A 23,945-nucleotide genomic window follows, 5' to 3' on the forward strand; every position below is an offset into this window, starting at 1 on the left:
TGGGCCACACCCGGCGGTGCTCAGGGGTTACTCCTGGCTGTCTGCTCAGAAATAGCTCCTGCCAGGCATGGGGGACCATATGGGATACCGGGATTCGAACCAACCACCTTTGGTCCTGGATCGGCTGCTTGCAAGGCAAATGCCGCTGTGCTATCTCTCCGGGCCCAGAGCTTTCCATTATAACAATGTAGGAGAGGGGCCCGGAGAGATAGTACAGTGGTGTTTGCCTTGCAAGCAGCCGATCCAGGACCAAAGGTGGTTGGTTGGAATCCCGGTGTCCCATATGGTCCCCTGAGCCTGCCAGGAGCTATTTCTGAGCAGACAGCCAGGAGTAACCCCTGAGCACTGCCAGGTGTGGCCCAAAAGTCAAAAAAAAAAAACAAAACAAAAAAACAAAAAAAAAAAACAATGTAGGAGAATAATAATGATTATTATTCTAATGGAAGGTGGAGAGATGGAGGCATCAAAAGATGAGTTTGTGAGATGGAGAGACTGTACCAACAGTTGGGGTTCAATACACAGAACCCTATTATGGTCCCTCAAGCCCTGTCAGGAGTAATCCCTGAATCAAGAGCAAGGTCTATGTATCCACTGAGCCCTGCTCCACAGGGTATGCCCCCAAACTCTTCCCCTACCTCAAAGTAAAATAGTATTAGTAGGGGCTGGATTGATAGTATAGCTGATGGGGTCTTGCCTTGCACGTGGCTTACCTGGGTTTGTTCCCTAATACCCACTATAGTCTCCCAAAGAGACTTCTGTCCCACCAGGAGTGATTTCTGAGTGCAGTCAGTCCTGAGTACTTTTGGGGGTAACCCCAAAAACAAACTAAAAAAAAAAAATGAACTTTAGGTGTTGGAGTGATAGTAGAATTGGTATAGAGTGTTTGCCTTGCACGTGTCCGGTCCGGGTTCAATCCTCAGTATCCCAGATAGTGTCCAAAACACTCCCAGGATTAAACCCTGAGTACTGTCGGGACTTACTTAGAAAACAAAAACAAAAACAGAACATTAAATGATGGGCAGGGACGGCGTGATAGCACAGCGGTGGGCGTTTGCTTTGCATGCTGCCTCCTTGGGACGCACCTGGGTTCGATTTCCGGCATCCCATATGGTTCCTGGAGCCTGCCAGGAGTGACTGATGAGCTCAGAGCCAGCAGTAACCCTTGAGCACCACCGGGTGTGGCCCCAAAACCAAAAACCAAACAACAACAACAACCAACCAACGACGGGGCAAGTTCTTCCCGAGAACTGTAGCGGGGCTGGGATTCGAACCTACAATCCACCTGAAACGCACACCCGCAAACTAGCCAGTTACCCGGTCCGTGCGGTGCGAGGCCGCGGGCGGGGTCCTGGGCTGTCGGTCCCGCCCCCCTGCTGCGTCGGAAGTCAGCGGCGCCACTCATTGGCTGGGGACGGGCAGGTGCAGCCGCTGGCCAATGAGCAGGGAGGGGCGGAGCCTCGGCGGCTCACCTGGCGGCAGCGGCGCCGCGGTCGGGCTCAGTGGAGTCGGAGCGGAGCGTGGGGAAGCAAGCACCTGCGAGTCGGAGGAAGCGCTGCCGCCCGGTCTCTGCGCCGCGCAATCCGGACCCATCCCGCCCGCCCGTGCCCGCCCGCCATGGGCCCTCCGTGCCGCCGCCTCTGCTTGCTCCTGGGGCTGCTGCTCTTGCAGGTAGGTCGCGGCCGCCCTCGCCGTCCGTCCCTCCCTCGCCTGATCCGAGAAAGTTTGATCCGCAGGCCCAGGCCGGCCTGGAATCTCTCTCGGGCTCCACGAAAGCGGGGTGTGAGCAGTTGGGGGGGTCAAGCGCCACTGCTCAGGTGTGGGCGCCAGGGAGTTCCAGGGCGCTGGCCGCCGGGGGCTTGGAAAGGGGGTGCAAGCTTTGCAGAAGGGGAGCCTCGGTGCAAATCAAAAAAGGAGAAGTGGAGATCAGAAAAGGAAAGTGGAGGGGAAAAGAATGGGACCTTCTAGGTAGAGAAAGCACAGCGAGGAAATATGGGGGCGCTGGGATATGAGGGGGTTCAGAGAGGTTGTAGCAGACAGACTCAGATACGAGAGGTGGGCTTTGGGTGCAGAGACGGGAAGAGTTAGGGCGCCCAGGACCGAAGTTCTGGGAGTAGGGAGGGAGACGGGATGCTTGGCAGCTGCGAGTTTCGGGATGAGAGATCTGCGTGGTCCCCCTCATTTTTCGGACTCCCTACCTTCTCCCTCAACTTCCAGGTCTCATCGGGGCTATGTCAGGAACCCCAACCCTGTCATCCCGGCTTCAGCGCCCAGAACTACACCTTCCCCGTGCCTCGGCGGCAACTGGAGAGAAGCCGCGTCCTGGGCAGAGGTGAGGGCGCGCCGGGCAGGGCGGGGTGCGAGCTCTGGGGGTGCGGGGAGGGTGTGTGGATGATGGAAAGATCGAAACCCTCGCGGCCACGCCCCTGGGCTAGGCCGCCCGAACCCCTCCTCCACAGGCTCAAATGACACCCCGTTGGAATCCGCGCAGATTTAGGGATCTAAACTTACCGAGGTGCAGTCTGCGGTTTCAGGGGCTCCCCAGGTGTAGGGTTAATTACGTTATAAAAGGCGGAGAAGGGTTTATTAGAGGCCTTGCTGGGGCCCAGATGCTTTAGAGACCAGCTGCAAAACCCTAAGGGTAGGAGGGCCAGGGAAGCTGATTACACTTTTACTCTGGAGCCAAGGAGCAGAGAAGAGTTGAGTCCTCTCTTGGGGGTGCCTAGATTGGGACTCCGACTCCACACCCCCAGTTTCACCTAGTCTTGCAGACCTCTCTATGCCTTTTCAGGGAAAAGTGGACACTGGTGTCGGTTCTATGGGTCCAAAGAAACGTGTGCTTCCGTGCATGGCAGCTCTGAGTCAGGGCACAAAACTCCCGCACTGTACTTTGGGCCTTATCACCGAGATCATCATGATTCCCCAGTCAGCTCTGCTCCCCTCCACCTGTGAGAACCAGCCAGGCGAGGCAAACTTCTGTCTCTGGCCTCCCTTTCCCAGGCGCCTGATTTCCTATCGAAAGACTTTCTTCTACTTGATTTTTGTCAGTTGGTCGAGCCTCCTAATAATCAAAAGAAAGCCTTTTAAAAAAGAGAGAGTGAGAGAGAAATCGCCCACCACTCCCCCGAGGGAATCTCTCTGCCTTTCACCAAACCTGCTTTCCCTCCAGTCTTGGGCCATGTGAACACAACAGCAGTCACAGTTGTCTGAAAAATGTTTTTGAACGTTGGAAGTTGTTCCAACTGTGGGCGGCTATTTTCTTAAACAGAGAAACTTCAGCTTGATTAGTGAAACGTTTTCTTGGAGGTTCTTCTGAGGTGGAATGCAGCTTTGTGGGGAATATGAGAGAGGAGAGATTGGTTGCCCTTTGGCAGTGGGGCCATTATCTGTCTGTTCAGGGCCTGGACAATCGGGATGAATGAAGAAGGGACAGGGATATTCCAGCCAGGTCCTTAGACCCCAAATTCTAGCAAAACCCTCTAGAGGGCCTTGACACTTAACTGTTACAGGGTGTGGGCCATGAACTGGAGAAGACTCTTGTTTTGCATGTAGCCAATGCTGTTTCAAATCTCAGCAACCCCATTTGGTCCCCCAGTGCTACCAGGAATAATTCCCGAGTGCAGAGCCAGGAGTAATTCCTGAACATCACCAAATAACCCCCTAAAATAAAATAAAGAAAAAAGGAGTGTGGGTGGCCCAGGACATTTCCATAGCCTCAGTGGGCTTCTGGGAATTGGCAAATTGTAGTTGGCCTTGTATGGACAAAACCCAACACAAGGCAGTCTGGTATAGAGGCTGGTCATTTGATTCTCTTGATATGGGACATTTGGTAGTGCCTACGTGTTTAGTTCCCGACTTTCAACTCTGTCTGGCCCTTAACCCTGGTAGAATAATTGCTGTGGGGCCGGGAAGATAGCATAGCGGTAGGGCATTTGCCTTGCATGCTGAAGGACGGTGGTTCAAGTCCCAGCATCCCATATGGTGCCCCGAGTCTGCTGGGGGCGATTTCTGAGCATAGAGCCAAGAGTAACTAACCCCTGAGCGCTGCTAGGTGTGACCCATAAAAACCAAAAAACGAGAAAAAAAAAAGAGTAATTGCTGTGAATGATAAATCATCATTTTATATATATATATATATATATATATATATATATATATATTTTTTTTTTTTTTTTTTTTTTTTTTTTTTTTTTTGGTTTTTGGGCCACACCCGGCAGTGTCAGGGGTTACTCCTGGCTGTCTGTTCAGAAATAGCTCCTGGCAGGCAGGGGGGACCATATGGGACACCGGGATTCGAACCAACCACCTTTGGTCCTGGATCGGCTGCTTGCAAGGCAAACACCACTGTGCTATCTCCCCGGGCCCATCATCATTATATTTTTGGGGGGATCATTTCTGGTGGTGCTTGGGGGAGCTGGACATAGAATCAAGATCAGACCCATCAAGATCACTGTACTATCTCTCCTGACCCCAGAATATTTTTTTTCTTAGCACTGGGGCTCTAATCCAGGCCTCATACATGTGAAACATGCTATATTTCTATTTCAAGCCATGGTAGACACAGTGCTGCTCTGTTCCAGCAGTGCTGGAGTCCACCTGGGTCATCCTCCTGGTGTTCAGAGGACCGTGTGGGGCCAGGACTGGGTTCTTGGGGCCTTCTGTGCTATCTACCTGACCCTCAGCCCCTTCACTTTTAAGTAATTGTACAAGGAAGACATTTGGAGGCATTTGGAGGACTAGTGGCTTCTGTCTTTTTTTTGGTGGGGGGGTGGGGCCACACCCAGTACTCCTGGCTCTGCACCTCACTGAGGTCACACCTCTGACTACAGGGGCCAGGGAGGGGACTCAGCTTGTCCCTCCCTCCAGGGAAGGAGGAGCTTCAAAAAAGGGGGGGGGAGGGAGAGGAGGAGGTTTGCAACAGCACAGTGGGTAGGGCAGCACAGCAGCCAACAGGGGGCTGACCAACCTAGGGGGACCAACCTAGTTTGATCTCCAGTCAAGCCTGCCAGGAGAGATTTCTGAGTGCAGAGCCAGGAGTTCTGGGTGTGGCCCAACCCCCCCACCAAAAAAAAAAAAAAAAAAAGGAAGGAAGGAAGGAAGGAAGGAAGGAAGGAAGGAAGGAAGGAAGGAAGGAAGGAAGGAAGGAAGGAAGAAAAGATAGATTTGGGAGGGACTGGCCCTTTCAGGTCTCTGGAGACTGAGGTGCTTATACAGGGATTTGGATGCACAGTGGGGTGGATCTGGGTCTTCTGCAGGCCACTGGATGTCCCACCTGCACCATAATCAAACTCTGTCACAACAAATCTGGGCACTGAACTTGGGGGACTTGAGTGGTTTGCTGGGGATCATTCCTGTGCTCCAAATTCAGCCTGGTGTCTATTTACTAGTACTGTTTTTGGGTCACATACTAGTAATGCTCAGGGTTCATTCTTGACTCTGCCCTCAGGAATCACTCCTGGGGATGCTTGGGAGACCATGTAGGATGCTGGGCAAGGCAAATGCTCTCCCACTGGACTGACCCGCAGCCTGGTATCTGTTCCTTTGGTTTCTCTCCTGGCTCTAAAATGTACACTGTTTAACAAAACCCTGCAGTACATACATTAGTGTCCTGTTATTCTCCTTTCCTTGCCACATACTCGCTAGAGAGACACAGACTCTGAGAGGGTTTAGAGGTCTCTGTGTGTTCAGCCTCCATTTAGCCAGGAGCCTCTGCTTTCCTCACCCCTGGCCTTGGCCTTCACCATGTGACACCGCCCTGCCAGGCACTCACCCGAGTAAATATTCCCCTCTGCTCTTTGAAAAGATGTGTGGAAAGGTGGAAAGTCTCCAGGAGGCAGGGCCCTGAATGAAACTGAGCTTAAAACAAATAAACTGGGCCCGGAGAGATAGCACAGCGGCGTTTGCCTTGCAAACGGCCGATCCAGGACCAAAGGTGGTTGGTTCAAATCCCGGTGTCCCATATGGTCCCCCGTGCCTGCCAGGAGCTATTTCTGAGCAGACAGCCAGGAGTAACCCCTGAGCAATGCCGGGTGTGACCCAAAAACCAAAAAAAAACCAAAAAAAACAAATAAACTGCGCAGGGCTCACCTTACAACAGCCCCCCAGTGATGGGCAGGATGGGGCAGCCTCCTTGTAGGCCTTTGAAAAAAGACTGGTGGCTGCTCCTCTGCAGGTGCTTATGCCTGTTTGTTACTTTATTGTATTCCCCTTTTCTATTGTATTCTTCCTTCCCCTTTCCTGCCAATTATTAGAGTTCTGGAGAGATAGCACAGTGGGAGAGCATGCCTTGTATGCCACTGCTCCAGGGTCATCTCTGGCTTTCTTTTTTTTTTTTTTGTTTGATGCTCAGGGGTTACTCCTGGCTATGCGCTCAGAAATCGCCCCTGGCTTGGGGGGACCATATGGGACGCCTGGGGATTGAACCACGGTCCGTCCTACGCTAGCACTTGCAAGGCAGACACCTTACCTCTAGCGCCACTTTCCCAGCCCCATCTTTGGCTTTCTGTCTGGTTACCTGAGCACCACCAGGAGTAAGCCCTGAGCACTGCTGGGTGGTAGCTCCCCCGCCCAAAACAAAACAAAAATAATGTTTCAGATCTACAATGTCCCGATTTTATACCCACTTTCAATATCAGTGTCTCTTCACCAGTGTCTCAAGGTCCCCTCCCCTCTCCACGTCCTCGGCAGACAGCTCTGCAGGCTGCCATACGGTCACCATCAGCCACTGTTATTCCCTTCCTCATGGTTTTTTCACACAGGGTAGACATTTTGCATCTGTTTTCCCCCACACACAACCCACTCCTTTTAGCATTGTGCTCCCTGGTTCTGCTGCTCTTTAGGACCCTTTTCTTCCCAACACCCCCACAACCCAAGTCTTTTGTGCATTTCCTTTCCCAACAGAGCCCCTGAGAGGCCAGATGCTGGAGCGATGTACTCTCCCATCACCCACACTGCTAAATCCCCTAAGCCCAACTAACTGCCTGGGTTCCACTCTGCCTCCACTTGACCCCCTTCTTCTTGCAAAACTTCCGATTCTGGGGTTGCCATCAGAATTAGTTCCTGCAAGATCCAGGGTTGCTGTAAGCTCCTGGCAATGCCAGTGAGTTTGGTCCATTACCTCATCAGTAAAGGGGGACTGAGGTTTAGGTAATACCTGCAGGTTTGTTGTGGGAATTCAGTGCCCCTGAGTTTTCATTCAGATAAATGCACATCAGTCTGCTCCAGCAGGATCCTGCTGTGAGTGTTGAATAAGGCCCAAGTGCTGGGATGGTTGCAAACAGGAAGGGAAAGTCTTTCTTCTTTACCTTTTCCTCCCTCTCTCTCCCTCCCACCCCATGCTTTGGAGCTGCTATTCCCAGCTTTGTATACTGGAGACCACGCAGATCCAGTTATCAATCCCCTTCTAAGTCATCTCCCCGGCCCCCCAGGTTCTCTCTCCATTCCTGAGCTTCTGCTTATTCCTGGACAGCTTTTAGAATCCCTCGCACTCTGCACTTTGGCTTTTCTCTCTCCATTCCTCCGTCCCCAGTGTCCCTTTCCCCTCCAGGGCTCTGATGGCATCTTTCCATCAAGGTTCAAAGTAAGTGTCACGAAGAAGAAACATTGACCCAGGGCCTTCCTCTCAGCCATAATTTCCCTGTCTGGGGAAGGACCTGAGAGAGCATAGATGCCCTTACTATTAAATAGAAAGTTCCTGGAGTTTTTGCTGCTCGCTGCTTGAGATTCCCCACCTTTTTTACCTTTGGTTCCCCTGTTGTCCTGTGCTCCCTCCCACCCAGCAAACCAGCTAAACCAGTTCCTCACGCTGTTCCCTGTTTCTGTGTTAAAGCAAACACCACTCCCAAAGTGGCCAGAACAAGGTTCTTTGCTAAGGGAGAAAACTGGACGCTGCTTTCTGGTCCCTGCCAGTGTGCTAAGTGGGTTTACCTGTGGGCCTGTTCAGGAAAATTGTTCAGAGTTGGGGCGAGAAGAGACAAGGTGGGTTTGAGGGGGCCTCAACCCTCTCCTTTTCGGCATGTTTTTGAGGGTGCCTCCTAATGCACACGCGTTCAGATCCCTGTCTGTGCCCATTGTCAAAAATGTTCTGCCCAGCGCATGAGATGTGCTTCAACCCCAGATTCTGTGTTTGGCCACCTGGCACTTCAAACCTGCTGAGCCTCAGATCTGTGGGTTTGGGGGAAGGGGACATTTGCACCAGCTGAGGAGGGTAGAAGGCAGTTCAGCAAGTAGGGGCATCTTTTGCCTTCCCTGTCCCATTTGATCCTCAGCTCCCCAGGTTTATCCCTGGCAGACTTCCAAGCATACTGGGGGTGGCCCTGGCACCAACTCTGGGCTCAGACACTCACCTGTCCAGCTGAGATGTCTGAGTATCAGTGACTGGCCCCTGGGTGCTGCCTAAAGAAGCCCTCCCCAATCCCCCAAATTAGAAAGTTCAACCCATTCATTGTCCTGGACAAACTCCCCTGCTTAAGGTCCTGCCACATATATTTGCTGAGTCAATAGCTGGTGCCAGGCAGGGTGTGGGCATCTGACTGTACTGCCAAGGCCAGGGAGTCAAGGGCACCCCTGAACAGGACCAGACAGGCTCCACTGCCTTGCTGGTGAGGGACAATTGTGTGGGGCAGTTAGGAGGGCAGTTGGTGCCCAGAGAAGCTCTCCCTGCTGCAGTCTCTCTTGCCTTAGTGGCTCAGTCCTGGGCCCCTTCCTGCAGAGAGAATCCAGAGAATCTTGAAGACACCTTCCCAAGTGTGTTTTTCTAGTATGTTCCAAGAATGTTGGGTGGGAAAATGCACAGAGGCAGGTGAAGGCAAAGGGTGGCAGCCAGGCAAAGTAGGGGAAAGGTTGGAGGAAGTGGGGGTGCCTATTGGTGAGGGAGGGGCAGATCAGAGGTACAGGAGGAGAGGGGTCCTGAGAGCCTTGTCTGCTCCCTCAGGTTTTATATTTTTTATTTTTATTTTTTTTGGTTTTTCGGGCCACACCCGTTTGATGCTCAGGGTTTACCCATGGCTAAGCGCTCAGAAATTGCCCCTGGCTTGGGGGGACGCTAGTGCTTGCAAGGCAGACACCTTACCTCTAGCGCCACCTCGCCGGCCCCTTTTTATTAATTTTTTTTTATTTTGTTTTGGGGCCACACCCTGTGGCACTCAGGAATTACTCCTGGCTCTGCACCCAGAAATTATTCCAGGCAGGCTCTGGAAACCATATGGAATGCCAGGGATCAAACCCCAGTTGGCCACATGCAAAGCAAACACACTACCACTGTACAATTGTTCTGGTCCTAGTTTTCAATTTTTATTTCTCTATTTTGGTGATTGTTGGCTATAGCCAGTGGTATTCAGGACCTACTTCTGGCTCTGTATTCAGGAATCACTCCTGATGGGACTCCAGGGACCATGTGGGTGCTGGGAATTGAACTGGATGGGTCCCCCTACAAGGCAAGGCAAGTGCCATCCCTGCTGTGCTATCTTCCAGCCCCAGTCCAAGTCCTATCCATCCTTTTAGTAGTTTGTTTAAACCTAATGACCACCTGTGTGTGTAGATGCTGAAAGTTCTACTCCCACCACCTCCTCCCTGCCCTTCCTCCCCCATTGTCCCATCTCATGTCAGTTTACCTGACTGGCTCTGGACAGACGGTAAACAGTTGTGCTGGGCAGTTTGGTCTAGACTTGAGGCGGCTTTGTCACTGCTCTGGGCCTCTCTGCAGGTGAGACTGGGCATCTTGAATGTTCTCAGACCTTGCCCTCCTCTAGGACTGTATCCCTCTGCACTTCTGTCAACTACTTATCAATGAGGAGGCCGAGTGCCTCTGTCTCTCCAAAAATAAAACCATTTTCACTTGAGAGACTTCAAAGTCTTATCTCCTGAGTGGTTGTAAGCAAAAAATAGTTGAAACTTATTTTTGGTGGTTCCTTTTAGAAATGTACGAGAAAGGAGGAGATACATGAATTCTTGATTAGGAAAGGTTGAATATGTCTATAAAGAAATGTTTGGGGTCTTGAACTTGAAAGAACGGGAGATCTGTTGAGAAGCAAAAACATTTGGGGGGGGGTGACGTCCAACAGCACTCGGGTTAGTCCTGGTTCTATGCTCAGAAATCACTCCTGGCAGGCATGGGGGACCACATGGGATACCGGGATTCTAGCACCATCCATCCTGGATTGGCTGTGTGCAAGGCAAATGCCCTACCGCTGTGCTATCTCTCTGGCCCCAGCAAAAAATTTTGTTTTTGTTTTTTGGGTCACAACTGCAGTGCTTAGGGGTTACTTCCTGGTGGCTCTGCTCTCAGGAATCATTTCCGGTGAGCTTGGGGAACCAAATGGGATTCCAGGGATTGAATCCGGTTGACCATGTGCAAGGCACAGTGTTCTCACTTCTGAAGTGGCCTTTTTCTTAACCATATGTTAATGGAAACAGAGTTTTCAGGGCACCCATGGACTGGAGGATAAATGGGAAGGCCTGTACTGAGACTATTTATTCGGGGTGGCCAACATGCAGACAGCTTTGTCCCAGTTGTGGCCCAAATCAACAACTGTCCTTGTCCCCAACTCCAGAGGAGAAAACAGAACCCCTGAGTCTAGGAGAAGGAATGGGCTCCCCAGGATCCTCACTCAGGATCATCCAATCCCTGAGTCTAAGAGAGCTAATGGACTCCAGAGATTGAGTAACTGGCAGAGCTGAGCTGTGCTGTCCTGGGCTTTCATCTCTCCGAACTGGGCTCTCATTGCCCTTCTGGCTTTCTTGCAAATTCAGCCTCTCTATTGTGCTGATGGCCCCCTGCTAAGGAAAAAACACTCCTTTGTTTGGAACAGATGTCTTCAGTCACCTTGGATCTTACCAGTTCTAATTGTGGTGTTGTGGTGCTAGAGCTCAGGTGTTTTTTTTTGTTTTTGTTTTTTTTTTTTGTTTTTTTTGGTCAGGGTGGGAGTGGGGGGTATATCCGGTATTGTTCAGAGCTTAATCCTGGTGAGGTTTGAGGGACCATATGGGGTGCTGGGGATCACCCAGGTCAGCCATGTGCAAGACGCCTTATTTAGCTCCTTGTTCTCTCTCTAGCCCTTGAGTTTGCTTTTGAAAGGCCTCAATCTATGATCTTTGGCTTTGGGGTAACTTTCAGCCTTTTTTCCCATTGTCCTTCATTTTCAAATAAATGCTCCTTTTTGATCTTTCCAACTTCCTGGATCCCTGGAAATGCAATTATATTTGCATTCAAGAACGGGGCTCAGAGCCTGAGGGATGATTCGATGGTTAGTGTGTTTGTCTTGCACATGGCCAACCTTAGTTTGACCCCTGGCACTCCATATTGTCTCTAAGCCTGCCAGGAGTGATCCCTGAGTATTTTCAGGTGTGGCCTTAGAACCAAATAAATGAAGACTGGGGCTCAAGAGGGAATTGTTATTTGGGGGGGGGGGGCACACCTGGCATCAATCAGGGGTTATTCCTGCAGGGCTCTGCACTCAGAAATTATTCCTAGCACGTTTGGGTTTGGGGGACCACATGGGATGCTGGAAATTGAACCTGGGTCAGCTGCATGCAAGGCAAACTCCTACCTGCTGGGCTATGGCTCTGACCCCCAAGAGGGAAACTGTCTTTTTTTTTTTTTTTTGGTTTTTGGGTCACACCTGGCGGTGCTCAGGGGTTACTCCTGGCTGTCTGCTCAGAAATAGCTCCTGGCAGGCACGGGGGACCATATGGGACACCAGGATTCGAACCAACCACCTTTGGTCCTGGATCGGCTGCTTGCAAGGCAAACGCCGCTGTGCCCGGGAAACTGTCTTAACAAGTCATTTTGCTTGTTTGTGATACTGGGATGAACTCCAAGCTTCTCTCCTGCAAGGCAGGTAGGTGCTCTGTGACTGAGGTGTCCCACTCACCCGGAAGTCTTTGAACAAATTCCTGTTGTGGCTGGAACTGGGCACAAAGCAGAGCAAGATCTGCTGGGAGATGGAGGGAGAGCAGGCCCGGAGCTCAGTCCCCTCTCAGGTCCTAGCAGGTGCTCTTGAAGGCTGAGTTGTTCCTGCTCAGGACCCCGTGGGATAATTGGTTGAGGTCTAGATAATAATTAGTGGGCTTTGTAATTAGGAGAACTTAATGAGCCAAGAAGCCTTGGCATGTTGAAGGCCAAGAGCACCTGTTCCTGTGGTTTGGCTTTTAAACACACCAAAGATAGCTCTTTTTCCCAGAAGAGTTTTCCCCAAAGGAAAGGCACAGGAATGAATTTGTTTGTTTGTTTTGGGTTTTGGGCCACACATGGCAGTTGCTGAGGACTTATTCCAGGCTCCGTGCTCAGGGATCACTCCTGCTGGTACTCAGGGACCAAATGGAATGTCAAGGATTAAGTCTGGGTGGGCTATCTATATCACAAGCAAGTGCCCTACCTGCTGTGCTATTGCTCTGGCCCACATGTATTTATTTTTAAGGTGTCAGGGATCCAACTCGGGGCCTTATACATAAATGGAGCACATCCCCAGTCCTGCCAAAAGAGAATGTTTTATGTGTCTGCCCCTGGCTGATGGCAGCAGCCCCTTTTCTTTCTGCTTGTCCTGCAGGTCCCATGCCTCCCCAACAGTCCCCTTCGCCCAGCTCCTACTAGGGATGGTTACCCAAGCCACACAACAAAAGCCCCAATCTTGGCTAGCTGTGTGCCCCTCCTGGGTTCCTTATAGTTTTGCTAACATCACCTGTGTGCTCCCACCCTACTCCCCAGCTGCTCTCTGCACAGCATAGTCCTTCCTTTCTGTACTGAGCCTGTGCTCAGACACTGCCTTCAGGGAGAGACACACAGTACCCAAACCTGACACGGCTTGGGCTCTTTTTTTTTTTTTTTTGTTTTTGGGTCACACCCAGCAGAGCTCAGGGGTTATTCCTGGCTCTACGCTCAGAAATCACTCCTGGCAGGCTCAGGGGACCATATGGGATGCCAGGATTCGAACCACCGTCCTTCTGCATGCGAGACAAACGCCTTACCTCCATGCTATCTCTCCGGCCCTACTGCTTGGGCTCTTAGCTTGGTGTGTGTGGGTAAGACCTGGCATGCACAGAGGACGGTGTCAGGTATGGAATTTAGGCTTCTTGTATGTGAAGCATGTACTCGAGGCATTGAGGCTCTCTCCAGTTCTCATGCATTCTGTTCGGAAAGCAGAAGATATGGTTTTCTGGTTTTGTCATGAAGCATGCTAAGCCACAGCCACAGCCAGCCATTACCCTTCCTCTGTTTTATTTCCCTCTGCAGCTTTTCCCCCTACTTTGCCACACCTTTCACCACTTCTCATTGTCTCCTTTCTCTCGAACTTGAGCTCCTGGGCTGGAGACATATAGTGGCTGGGGCATCTGTTTTGCATGCAGCTGACCTGGGTTTGTTGATCCCTAGCATCCAATATGGGCCCCTGAAACCTCCAAGAATAATACTTGAGTGTCAATGAGTAGCCCCCACCCCCCAAAAAAAAAAAGAGAAATAAAAGCTTAAGAAGCCTGAGTATTTTTGTGTGGTTCTTGGTAGTGATATTTCATTTGAATAATACCTACTACATAGTAACTCCTTGTATGCGTTGAATCAGAGAGATTTCCGTGGGTAACTAAAGGTCTACACATATCTTGTTTCCTATGAGATAGTCCTTAGTGCTTATTTACTTATTGGGGAGATGGGTTCAGGCCATCTTGGCATCAGGGGTGCTTGGAGATCACTTTTAGTGATACTTGGTGGGGACTGTATGTAGTACTGGGGATCAAATTGGGGTCAGTCACATGCAAGGCAAATGTCTTTACTATGCTGTCTCTCTGACCCCTATCTTTTTTTTTTTTGGGGGGGGGTTCACACTCGGCAGCGCTGAGGGATACTCCTGGCAGACTCGGGACCATATGGGATGCCGGAATTCAAACCACCGTCCTTCTATATGCAAGGCAAATGCCCTACCTCCATGCTATCTCTCCAGTCCTGACCTGTCTTTTATTTTATTTTATATTAATTATACTATATTAATTATATTAGTTATATTAATTATATTATATTATATTATATTAATTATATTTTGGTTTCTGGAGCCACATCAGGTGATAGTCAGCTCTTACTCCTGGATCTCTGTCCTCCTTTCCTGCTATACTGTCTCTGGTCCTTGTTTTTTTGTTTTAAAGAAAAGATGCTACTGGTGTGATAATACTGGTGTTATAATGCTTCTGGTGTGATAGGTGCTTTCCTGGCAAGCAGCCCACTGAGGTTCCTTCCTCTGCATTCCATATGGTCCCCCAAGTCCTGCTAGGAGTGATCTCTGAGCTCAGAGTAAGTTCTGAGCACCACCACATGTGTTCTCCCCATAAAATAAAATAATAAAGGAATGAAAAGTTAGAACCTTGTCAGAGTGAGCCATTGGAGAGGGATGTGATAGGGGGGTTGACTCGGGTCATGTCCAGCTCAGTGCTTCCCACTTTCTCTGAGCTATGTACCCTGGTGTACCCTTACCTCCTTATCTGGCCATACAGCAGCTGTAGTCTAGCATGTAAGGGCCAGGCAGGCCATGTCTGCCTCACACTTCTTGGTGTAAGGAAGCACCAGATCAAAATCTGAGCAGAGATCTGAGCCAGGGCCACCCGCTGGCTTTCCTGCTGCTGTCTGGGCCACACCTTCTCTGTGCCTATCTCCCTGATACACCCAACACCTTCCTCCTGGCAAACGGCAGCATCCTCAGGCCCATTAATTGTTCAAGACCCGGCATCTGTTTACTTTGGGCAACACTTGGGAGGCAGAATGAAAGGAGTATAATGAGAGAAGCCAAAAGAAAACTCTTTTTTGGGGGGCCACACCCGGTGATGCTCTGGGGTTACTCCTGGCTATGCACTCAAAAATCTGGCTTCTGGCTTGGGGGACCATATGGGACTCCAGGGATCGAACTGCAGTTCTTTCTAGGCTAGCACACTCAAGGCAGATGCCTTACGGCTTGCGCCATCGCTCCAGTCCCCAAAAGAAAACTCTTAAGACACAAACTAAAAGCTGAATTGGTCAGCTCCTGGTCCACATTCCTTCTGATAACTAAGTGGTCTTTGGGAGGGGGCCTTAGATATCTTTATTTTATTTTGGGGTGTGGGGAAGCCTAACCCAGAAGTGCACAGAGTTCGATATGTGGTGCTAGGGGATGTAGAATCCAGATTAAGTGAGGGTTTGCTGCATGCAAGGCCAGTGCCCACACCCTTTTACTATCTCTTTCTGTAAGATGCTATGGGGTGGGGAGAGAACTGCACTGGGGGGGTGACTTCATAGCAATAAAATGCAGGACACCCAAATTACATTTGAATTTAGGGTGTGGACTTTTTTGTTTCTTGGGGTCACAGCAGGCAGTGCTCCACTCAGCCTAATGCTTGGGGTCTGTCCTTGGCTGAGATGCAGGAAGCAAACTCAGACCTCCTGCAGGTCTAGTGCAAGTTCAGCCCTTTGAACTGTCTCCCCATCCATCAGTGAGAGTTTTTTGGCCATGCCTGTATGGAACTCAGGGCTTAGGGAGAGCCTAGCAAGCTGCCTACCACTGGCCACATCTTTCTCCACATCCTTCTTCCGCTGTGACTAACACTTTGACTTGAGAACTTGTTGCTAAGAAAACCCTTTGTTGCTTCCTCCTGTCCTGGTCATAAACGAGCCTGTGCTGTGAGGACCTTGCCTGAGGATTTTCTCCTTTGAATCTCAAACTGGGGGCAGCCAGTGACCAGCAGCCTGGAAGGAGGGTGCAAGTGGGGTGGACCCCAGAACACCTGTGGTCTTTCAGCCAGACAAGGGGGCTCAACTGGGGGCTCAGTAGCCAGAGGCAGAAGCTGTTCCTTTCAATACTAGTAGCTGGTCTCTATCCTCTCACCTGGCATGTTCTTAGAAGGCCACTAGTAAGTGAACAGTAGAAGGAAGAGTGATTCAGCAGGCAGGACTTATGGAGTGTGTGCTGGGGTGGAGGAATCTGGGGAAAGTTTACTGAGATTAAGGATGTTTGTGTAAAGACCTGAAGTGGGAGCTGGAGAGATAACTAGTACTTGCTCTCAGCTTACTGGGGTTTCATCCTCTATATCCCATATGATTACCCGAGTACGGCCAGGAGTGATTTCTGAGTACAGAAGCCTGAAGTAACCCCTGAGCACCGCTGGGTTTAGTGTTCCTTCCCCTCAAATAAATAAGACCCTAAGAAATGAGAGGGGAAGACAGGACTGAAGGGGGCTGGGCTGGGCTGGGAGCTGGGACTGGGACCCAGGCAGCCTCTTTCCAGAGAAACATGCTGAGGGCTGGGCTGGCTGCTTCTGTGGCTCATTTCGAGGGTTTCAGCTTCAAACCAGGATCTGATCTAATGCTCTTTCCCAGCCACCTGCCTCTTGGCAGGCTGCCCTGGAGGATTCTGGGTCTGGTCTAAGTTTTCCTCACCAGAACACTACAGTGTAAGAATGGCAGTGGTCTGAACAGGACTTGTGACTCTGTGTGTGTGCGCCTGGGGCAAATAATGATGGTGTGTGTGTGTGGGATGTGTTCATGCCAGCTTTTCCACATGTGAGAGACAAGCACACTCTGATTGTGGCAGATAGTGTGTGACTTATGAAGCAGACTGTGAGTTTGTTGGGGTACATGCAGGTGCACGGATATCTCAGGCTGCCCATCACAAGGCAACCTGATTCCACAGGCAGCTCCGAGGTGGCCGACTTCCTTCTCTGCAGGGGCGTGGGAGTGTTTGGAGAAGGGACCCAGATGACCAGCTTGTGCGTGGGGAAAGTTGTGGCTTTGTCATAGAAGACATCAGCCCCTGAGTCAGCCTGAAAAAGATACCTGGGCACTTGTTGAGTGGGATGAAGAGGTGGAGGGGGGGCCTTGAGTCATGGCCACTTTGGCCTCTCCCATTGAGGTGATCACAGCACAGGTGAAATCACGGTGACATCACCCTCTCTCCCAGGTGCTCTGACTCATAGATTCTGGGAGATAACTGGGCCTTCATTCTGACCCTGAGCTTTGCCGAAATGACCGGGTTCACCAGTGCCACCTGACAAAGTCTTTTTATTGCCACCATTCTGGGACTCATTCCAGTGATGAAAGTACGTAGTTATAGAAATAAAGAGTGTAGGGCCAGAGTGATAGCACAGTGATAGGGTGTTTGCCTTGCATGCAGCCGACCTGGGACGGACCCAGGTTTGATTTCCTGCCAGGAGTGATTTTGGAGTGCAAAGTCAGGAGTAACCCCTGAGTGCCACTTGGTGTGGCCCAAACCCCCCCCCCCCAAAAAAAAATTAAAAGAAAGAAGAATATAGGGGCAAGAGGGCAAGTACAGAAGCTTGGGCACTTGCCTTGTACATGGCCAACCTGGGCTCAATCTCCAGTATCCTATATAGTCCCCTGAGCACCACCAGGAGTGAACCCTGAGCATTGCTGGTGCCCAAAAACAAACCCCTTTTATTAATTGGGGAATGTTGTTGGGCCTTGCTAGGTGCTCAGGAGCTATTTGACTCTGCTCAGGATCTGAATCTGGGTGGGCCAGCCTTAACCCTGTGCTACCCTAGAAATAAGAATTTATGAGGTTTTTTTTTTTTGTTTTGTTTTGTTTTTGAGATGTGAATCTGGTGGTTCTCAGGGGCTACCCTTAGCTCAAATTGGGGGTGACCATGTTGTGTGAGGGGTCAACCTGGGCCTCCTACATGTAATGCATGTGCTCAGCCCTTTGAGCCATCTCTCCAGCCCCTGGAAAAGTTCTCTGTGCTCTACAAATGAGTTTGAGATTGTCCTAAGAGTGTTGGAGGTGGGATTGGGTGGGGGAGGGGGCGCTAATGCATTGATTTTCTTGGCACTTTGCACTTTGGTTAGTATTTGCTTCTTCCGGGGCCGGGTAGGTGGCGCTGGAGGTAAGGTGTCTGCCTTGCAAGCGCTAGCCAAGGAAGGACCACGGTTCGATCCCCCGGCGTCCCATATGGTCCCCCCAAGCCAGGGGCGATTTCTGAGCACATAGCCAGGAGTAACCCCTGAGCGTCAAACGGGTGTGGCCCAAAAACCAAAAAAAAAAAAAAAAAAGTATTTGCTTCTTCCTCTATTGCTAAACCTCTCATCTGAACTGGAGGACTCAGCTTCTGGACTTTGATCCTAGGCACTGGAGGGTCTTCCCAAGACAATGGGGCTAACTTCTCCAGCTTCGAGGGGCTCTGGCTTCCTTCCTTTCTTTCTTTCTTTCTTTTTTTTTTTTTTTTTTTTTTTTGGTTTTTGGTTTTTGGGTCACACCCGGCGGTGCTCAGGGGTTACTCCTGCTGTCTGCTCAGAAATAGCTCCTGGCAGGCACGGGGGACCATATAGGACACCGGGATTCGAACCAACCGCCTTTGGCTGCTTGCAAGGCAAACACCGCTGTGCTATCTCTCCGGGCCCTCTGGCTTCCTTTCTGAAGCGTGAAAAGGTGAATGTAATCTACCAGAGAGTGAGGCCAGGGCAACCTTGAGCAATTTGAGTTGCAGAGTTCAAATCTCAACTGGACTTTTGCTTGCCATTTTGATGATGTGGAGAAGTTAGTTCTTTATCCCTTGGGGCTCAGTCCCCTGTTGAAAGGGACATAAAGTAGAAATTGATGAGTTCTGTTTGGTTTGTCCTTTCACACAGCCGTGCTCAGGGATGTTGTTCTTGGTGGGTTACCATGCACTGGGGATGAAAAATGGAAATTCTTTTTTTATTTGGGGTGGGGATATTTGGGTCATACCAGGACTTATTCCTGGCTCTGTGTTCAAGGATCCCTCTTGGTGGGGCTCAAGTATATGGTGCTGGGGCTTGAACAGGGGTCAGCTGCATGTGGGCCAAGCGCCTTATCCCTGTGTTATCTCTGCAGCTCCGGACCAGGTAGAGTTGATTCACTCTAGTTACAGAAACCTGGAGACTTCCCTGCAGCTCAGTTTCATGTGTGAATTGGTTGGGTAGACAGGTGAGTGAGGCAGGTGACTCAGCCTCACAGACAGGTGTCAGGAACAGAATTCTGATGTTGGTTACCAGAATTCAAGGGCCTTTGTGCTAATGGCCCCCAGCTTAGTTTAGTAAGGCCTCCAGGTCTTCCTGGTGTGTCATCCTGAACCCACCTATGTGGTATGACTTATGACTTTTCCATTTTCAGATGAGACACTGCTGCTCTGCATGGGCCTGAACTCCCCAAAATAGGGCTGAGTGTTGTAAGTTCAAATAATAAAGTAAAAGTTAGGGTCTGTAGAGATAGTATAGAGATGAAGGCACTTCCCTTATATCTAACTCCAGTATGGTCCCCTGAGTTATCCCCTGGGATAACTCTAGAGTACAGACCTGGATTTAACTCTCAGCATGACCCCTAACCCCAAAAAATAACAAACTAGAAGCTTCTGGAGAGTAATGACTAATTTAGGATCACACTGCCCATGATTAAAGACAGAAAATGTCAGTCCCTGGCCAGTCTGCTGCTCCTAGGGCTCAACCCCGTTGATGAAAATTTCTGAATATTCTGAGAATTTTTCTCTTTGACCTAGAAAGGAAGCTCAAGGCTCACTCACCCAAACTCCCTAAGTGGTTCACCAACTTTATGTTGTTAGTCTTTTCCCTCGTTGTAGGTGCCACACCCAGAGGAGTCTAGGGTGGCCTCTTGCTTGTGTCAGGGATCAAAGCCAGGGTCTGCAAGTCACATGTGCTATCATTTGAACCACATTCCCTCGCCCTCTGTCAGATTCTTGCTTGTTTTTTGTTTGTTTGTTTGTTTTGTTTTGGGGCCATACACAATGGCCCTTTGGGGTTACTCCTGGCTCTGCACTCAGAAATTGCTCCTGGCAGGCTCAGGGGACCATATAGGATGCAACAAATTGAACCTGGGTTCATCCTAGGCCAGCAACATGCAAGGCAAATGCCCTACCACTTGGCCCCTTGTTTGTTTTGTTTTATGATAATCCCTGGTGTTGTTCTGGAATACCTAAATTGCTCAGGAGTTCCTGGTTCTGTGCTCAGAAATTAATATTAGTGGTGCTCAGGGATTTTATGAGATGTAGGTTCAGTCCCACTTTTGTTTTTGTGTTTTTGAACTATATCCCTGGTGCTCAAAATTTACTCTGTTTAGTTTTGTTTTGGGGCCACACCTAGCAGTCCTCACTGCTATGTCACCTGACATTTTTTTTTTTTTTTTGGGTTTTGGGTCACAGCTGGCAGCGTTCAGGAGTTACTCCTGGCTCTATGCTCGGAAATGGCTCCTGGCAGGCTCGGGGGACCATATGGGATGCCGGGATTCAAACCACTGATCTTCTGCATGCAAGGCAAACATCTTACCTCCACGCTATCTCTCCGGCCCCATACACCTGACTCTTGTGCTCAGTACTCCTGGCAGTACTCAGGGGACCATAGGAGGTGCTGGGGATTGAATCTAGATTGGCTGTGTGCAAGGCGAATGCCCTACCCACACTATCATCTCTCCTTCCCCAATTTGTCAGTATTTCTAACCTTTTATTTCTTTTTTTCTTCTCTATTCACTTAGGGTTGGGGAAAGAGTGGAGTTGGGGGTAGGTGGAAGTGTGGCACAGCTTAACTAAATAGAAATGGAGGGAAAGCTTTTTGCTTTTAGAAATTACCTAATAGATGGCTGGAGTGATAGTGGTAAGGTTTTTACCTTGCACACTGCCAATTGCTTTTAGTCCCCATCATCCAGTGTGGTTCTCCCGAGCACCACCAGCAGTAACCCCTAGGCATTGCTGGGTGTGGCCCCAAAACCCTACAAAAAGAAAAAAAATGTCCTAATAGTAATGGTTTTGGATTTTGTTATTATAAAATGTAAAAGGGAAGGAGGGGGCTGAAGTGGTGGCGCAGGACGTAAGGCTTTTTTGCCTTGCGTGCGCTAGCGTAGGACGGACCAAGGTTTGAACCCCTGGCGTCCCATATGGTCCCACAAACCAGGGGCGATTTCTGAGCATATAGCCAGGAGTAAAGCCTGAGTGTCAAGGGGGGGGGGGAAGGGTGGCCCAAACCCTTTCCCCAAAAACAAAAAAAGAGATGTAAAAGGGTCTGGGGAAGTAGTAGTTCAGAGGCTGAAGCATAGGAGAACTGAGTGGCTTCCAGCAGCATATGCCCTGCTGGGCCCCACCCAACCCCTGAGCACCACCTGGTCAGGTATAGCCACCAAGTAATCACTGCATGTGACCTCCCCTTAAAAAGGGGACCAAGTAGGCCTCTTGATCCCTTAGATCAGCCTTTTTCAAATTAGGAGACACGATTTCAAACCTTTCCTTGAGAGGGCACTTCCTGTTTGCTTAAAGGTTACTCCTGGCTCTGCACTCTGGGATCATTCCTGGTGAGGTTGCTTGAGGGACCATTGGGGATGTGGGAGACTGAGCCTGGTTCAGTCATGTGCAAGGCCAGCACTGTTCCCGCTGTACTATTTGGGTTCTTTTGTAATCTGACATTTTTTCCCCAAGTAGAACCAGGGATTGTTCTGTAAAACCCGCCTTCTCTCACACCCTTCACAATGTGCCCCAGGAATACCTGTGCCCACTTTTCTCTTGAACCAGAGGATGGTATTTCAGTGTCCTGGGAGACACCAGTGTCCTCCTAGCCTTGTATGAGCACCTACTGTGTGTTCTGGCTACTCTGCTGTGGACTGGAGACTGGGAAACTGTGCGTGTGTTGGGGGGGGGGGCAGTGCCAAGTCTGCAGACAATGGGTGCATTGAGCGGCAGGTGGGGGAGACTTGTGTGGGCTGGAGCAGCTGGCCCAGCCTCTGCTGCTGAGGATGGGGGATGGGTGGCATGTGAGTAGGGAGGGGGGGAGAAAGCCCTGCCTTGGGTTGAGATGGGGTTCTGGGGGTAGGGAGGACCTACCCTGCAGCCCTGTGGCCCAGCAGTGGGACAAAGGGGATGTTTGGATGGTGACTCAAGCAGCTGAGGTGAGACTGGACTTCCTGCCCCACAGTCTCTGCTGGAGGAGGGGAGAGGTGCGAAGAGAGGGGGATGGTCCCTGGCATTGTGGCCCTTGAATCCCCTGGCGGCTGGGCTGGGTGGGGCTCTACTGGCAGCTGCCCAGGCAGGTTAGGAGAAGCTGGAGAAACAGGACTGGTTGGTGGTTGGTGCACCTCCTTTTCTCTCTCATTGACACCCTAATCAAGCATGTCAGGTCCAGGCTCTGGGGGTAACAGGCAGGAGTGAAGGGGCCTTGAGCCGGGTCAGCCACAGGCCTTCTGCCCCGCCTGACGCCCAGGGCCTCACCCATGACTTGAGGGAGGCTCATTCCTTCCTCCTTGTCTTTCCTCTCAGCAAGTGGCAGCCCTGTTTCCTCTCAGCTGCTCACGCCCTGCTCAATCCTGGAAGCCCGAGTTGAGAACTTGGCCCAGTTGAGAAACTGGCCCAAGCACTGGTGCCGTGGTGAGGCTGAGAGCCTGCCCGAGCACTTCATGGTGGAGAGGTTGGCTGAGAGTTCGGCCTGAGCACTGGCATGGATGCACATTTTTCTGGAGCTTGTTTCCCGGGTTGGGGTGGGAAGAGGCAGCAGTGCTGACAAATAGGTGAAGCATTTGGTGTGTCGGCTGGTGACCAATATCCAGGAATAGTGAATCTGAGTGTCGAGGGGTGTGGGCATGGGGTGTGTGCCATCTGAGAAAGCCTGATGAAAGTGGGGGCATTGAATAACAGGTGAATGGTATAAGAGGGAGCACATGCCTGGGGTCCTGGGGCCCAGGGCAGGATGAGGTACATTATAGAGCAGTGGCCTGTGTGAGCAGTGGCCCAGAGATCACTTTGTCCTTTTCTACTGCCTCCAGGGTCCTCGCCCTCTGCCCTTTGTTTTTTTCTTTTTGTTTGTTTTGGTTTAGTTTCTGTTTGTTTATATTTTGTTTTGTTTTGGTTTGTTTTGGTTTGGTTTGGCTTTGGGTCACACCCAGTAGTGCTCAGGGGTTACTCCTGACTCTGTGCTCAGAAATTGCCCCTGGCAGGCAGGGGGACCTATGGGATGCTGGGAATCAAACCACCATCTGTCCTGGGTTGGCTGTGTGCAAGGCAAATGCCCTACTGCTGTGCTATCTCTCCAGCCCCTATACTTTCATATTTTTAGGGTGGGATTTTGGGACACATCTGGCAGTGCTCAGGTCTTACTCTTGAGGTTTTGTGTTCAGGGATCACTTCCTAGTGATCTTGAGCACCATTGAGGGTGCAAGGAATCGGATTGGGTCAAGTCCAACCCTAAAAGCCCACTGTGCTATCTTTCTGGCCCCCATTGGTTGGGGTTTGATTTCATCCGGGCTCTTCTAGGGATTTAATAAGTTGGTCCAGGTTTTTCATTGGCTTTTGTTTTATTTTGGGGTCTCTACCCTGTCAATTCAATACTCTGGGGAATCATTTATTTATTTTTGTTGTTGTTGTTATTGTTTTTTGGGTCAGGGTTGATTCCTGATGTGCTGGTTGGGGGTGGGTGGGACGGACACCATACAGGATGCTGGGTGATCGAGGTCATCCATATGTAAGGCAAGTGCCTTACCTGCTATGTTATGTTCTCTCCAGCCCCAGGGTTTCACAGTGCTTCAGAGATCATGCATTGCCAGGGTACACCAGCCCAGTCCTTCCAGAACACCCATGCCAAGATCTGCTCTGTCTTTGAGCCAGCTTGCTGGCCCCCACCACCCAGGTTCTGGAACTGAGCACAGACCCCTCCAGGACCTTGCCCAGATTTCTGGACCAGATTGTTCTCTGGGTTCAGACTTCTTTTTTTGTTTGTTTTTGGATTTTGGGCCACAACCAGCAGGGCTCAGGAGTTACTCCTGGCTCTGCACTCAGAAATTGTTCCTGACAGGTTGGGGGACCATATGGATACCTTGACTTGAACCCGGGTCTGTCCCGGGTTGTCTGCATGCAAGGCAAATGGCCTATTATTGTGCTATTGCTCTGTCCCCTGGTTCACATTTCTAATGGTGTGGCTGGTTCCTGTTGGGAGGGGCCAATTCCCTTCTCTGTCCACACTGTGCTCTCTGTGGGTCTTGCCCCCC

General features: G+C 50.5%; 1 protein-coding gene across 1 annotated transcript in view; it reads left to right on the forward strand.

The window, feature by feature from the left end:
- The first annotated feature begins 1,603 nt into the window (after positions 1–1,603).
- Positions 1,604–23,945, forward strand: part of CDH1 (cadherin 1) — a 79,390-nt gene continuing 57,048 nt past the window's right edge. The window contains exons 1-2 of the mRNA XM_049786345.1: positions 1,604–1,668; positions 2,215–2,329. Coding sequence (XP_049642302.1) covers positions 1,615–1,668; positions 2,215–2,329 — 169 coding nt within the window. The 5' untranslated portion in view covers positions 1,604–1,614. The remainder of the gene's footprint in view (positions 1,669–2,214; positions 2,330–23,945) is intronic.

This window comes from Suncus etruscus, chromosome 14 (genome assembly GCF_024139225.1).
Source record: "Suncus etruscus isolate mSunEtr1 chromosome 14, mSunEtr1.pri.cur, whole genome shotgun sequence".
Taxonomy (NCBI): domain Eukaryota; kingdom Metazoa; phylum Chordata; class Mammalia; order Eulipotyphla; family Soricidae; genus Suncus; species Suncus etruscus.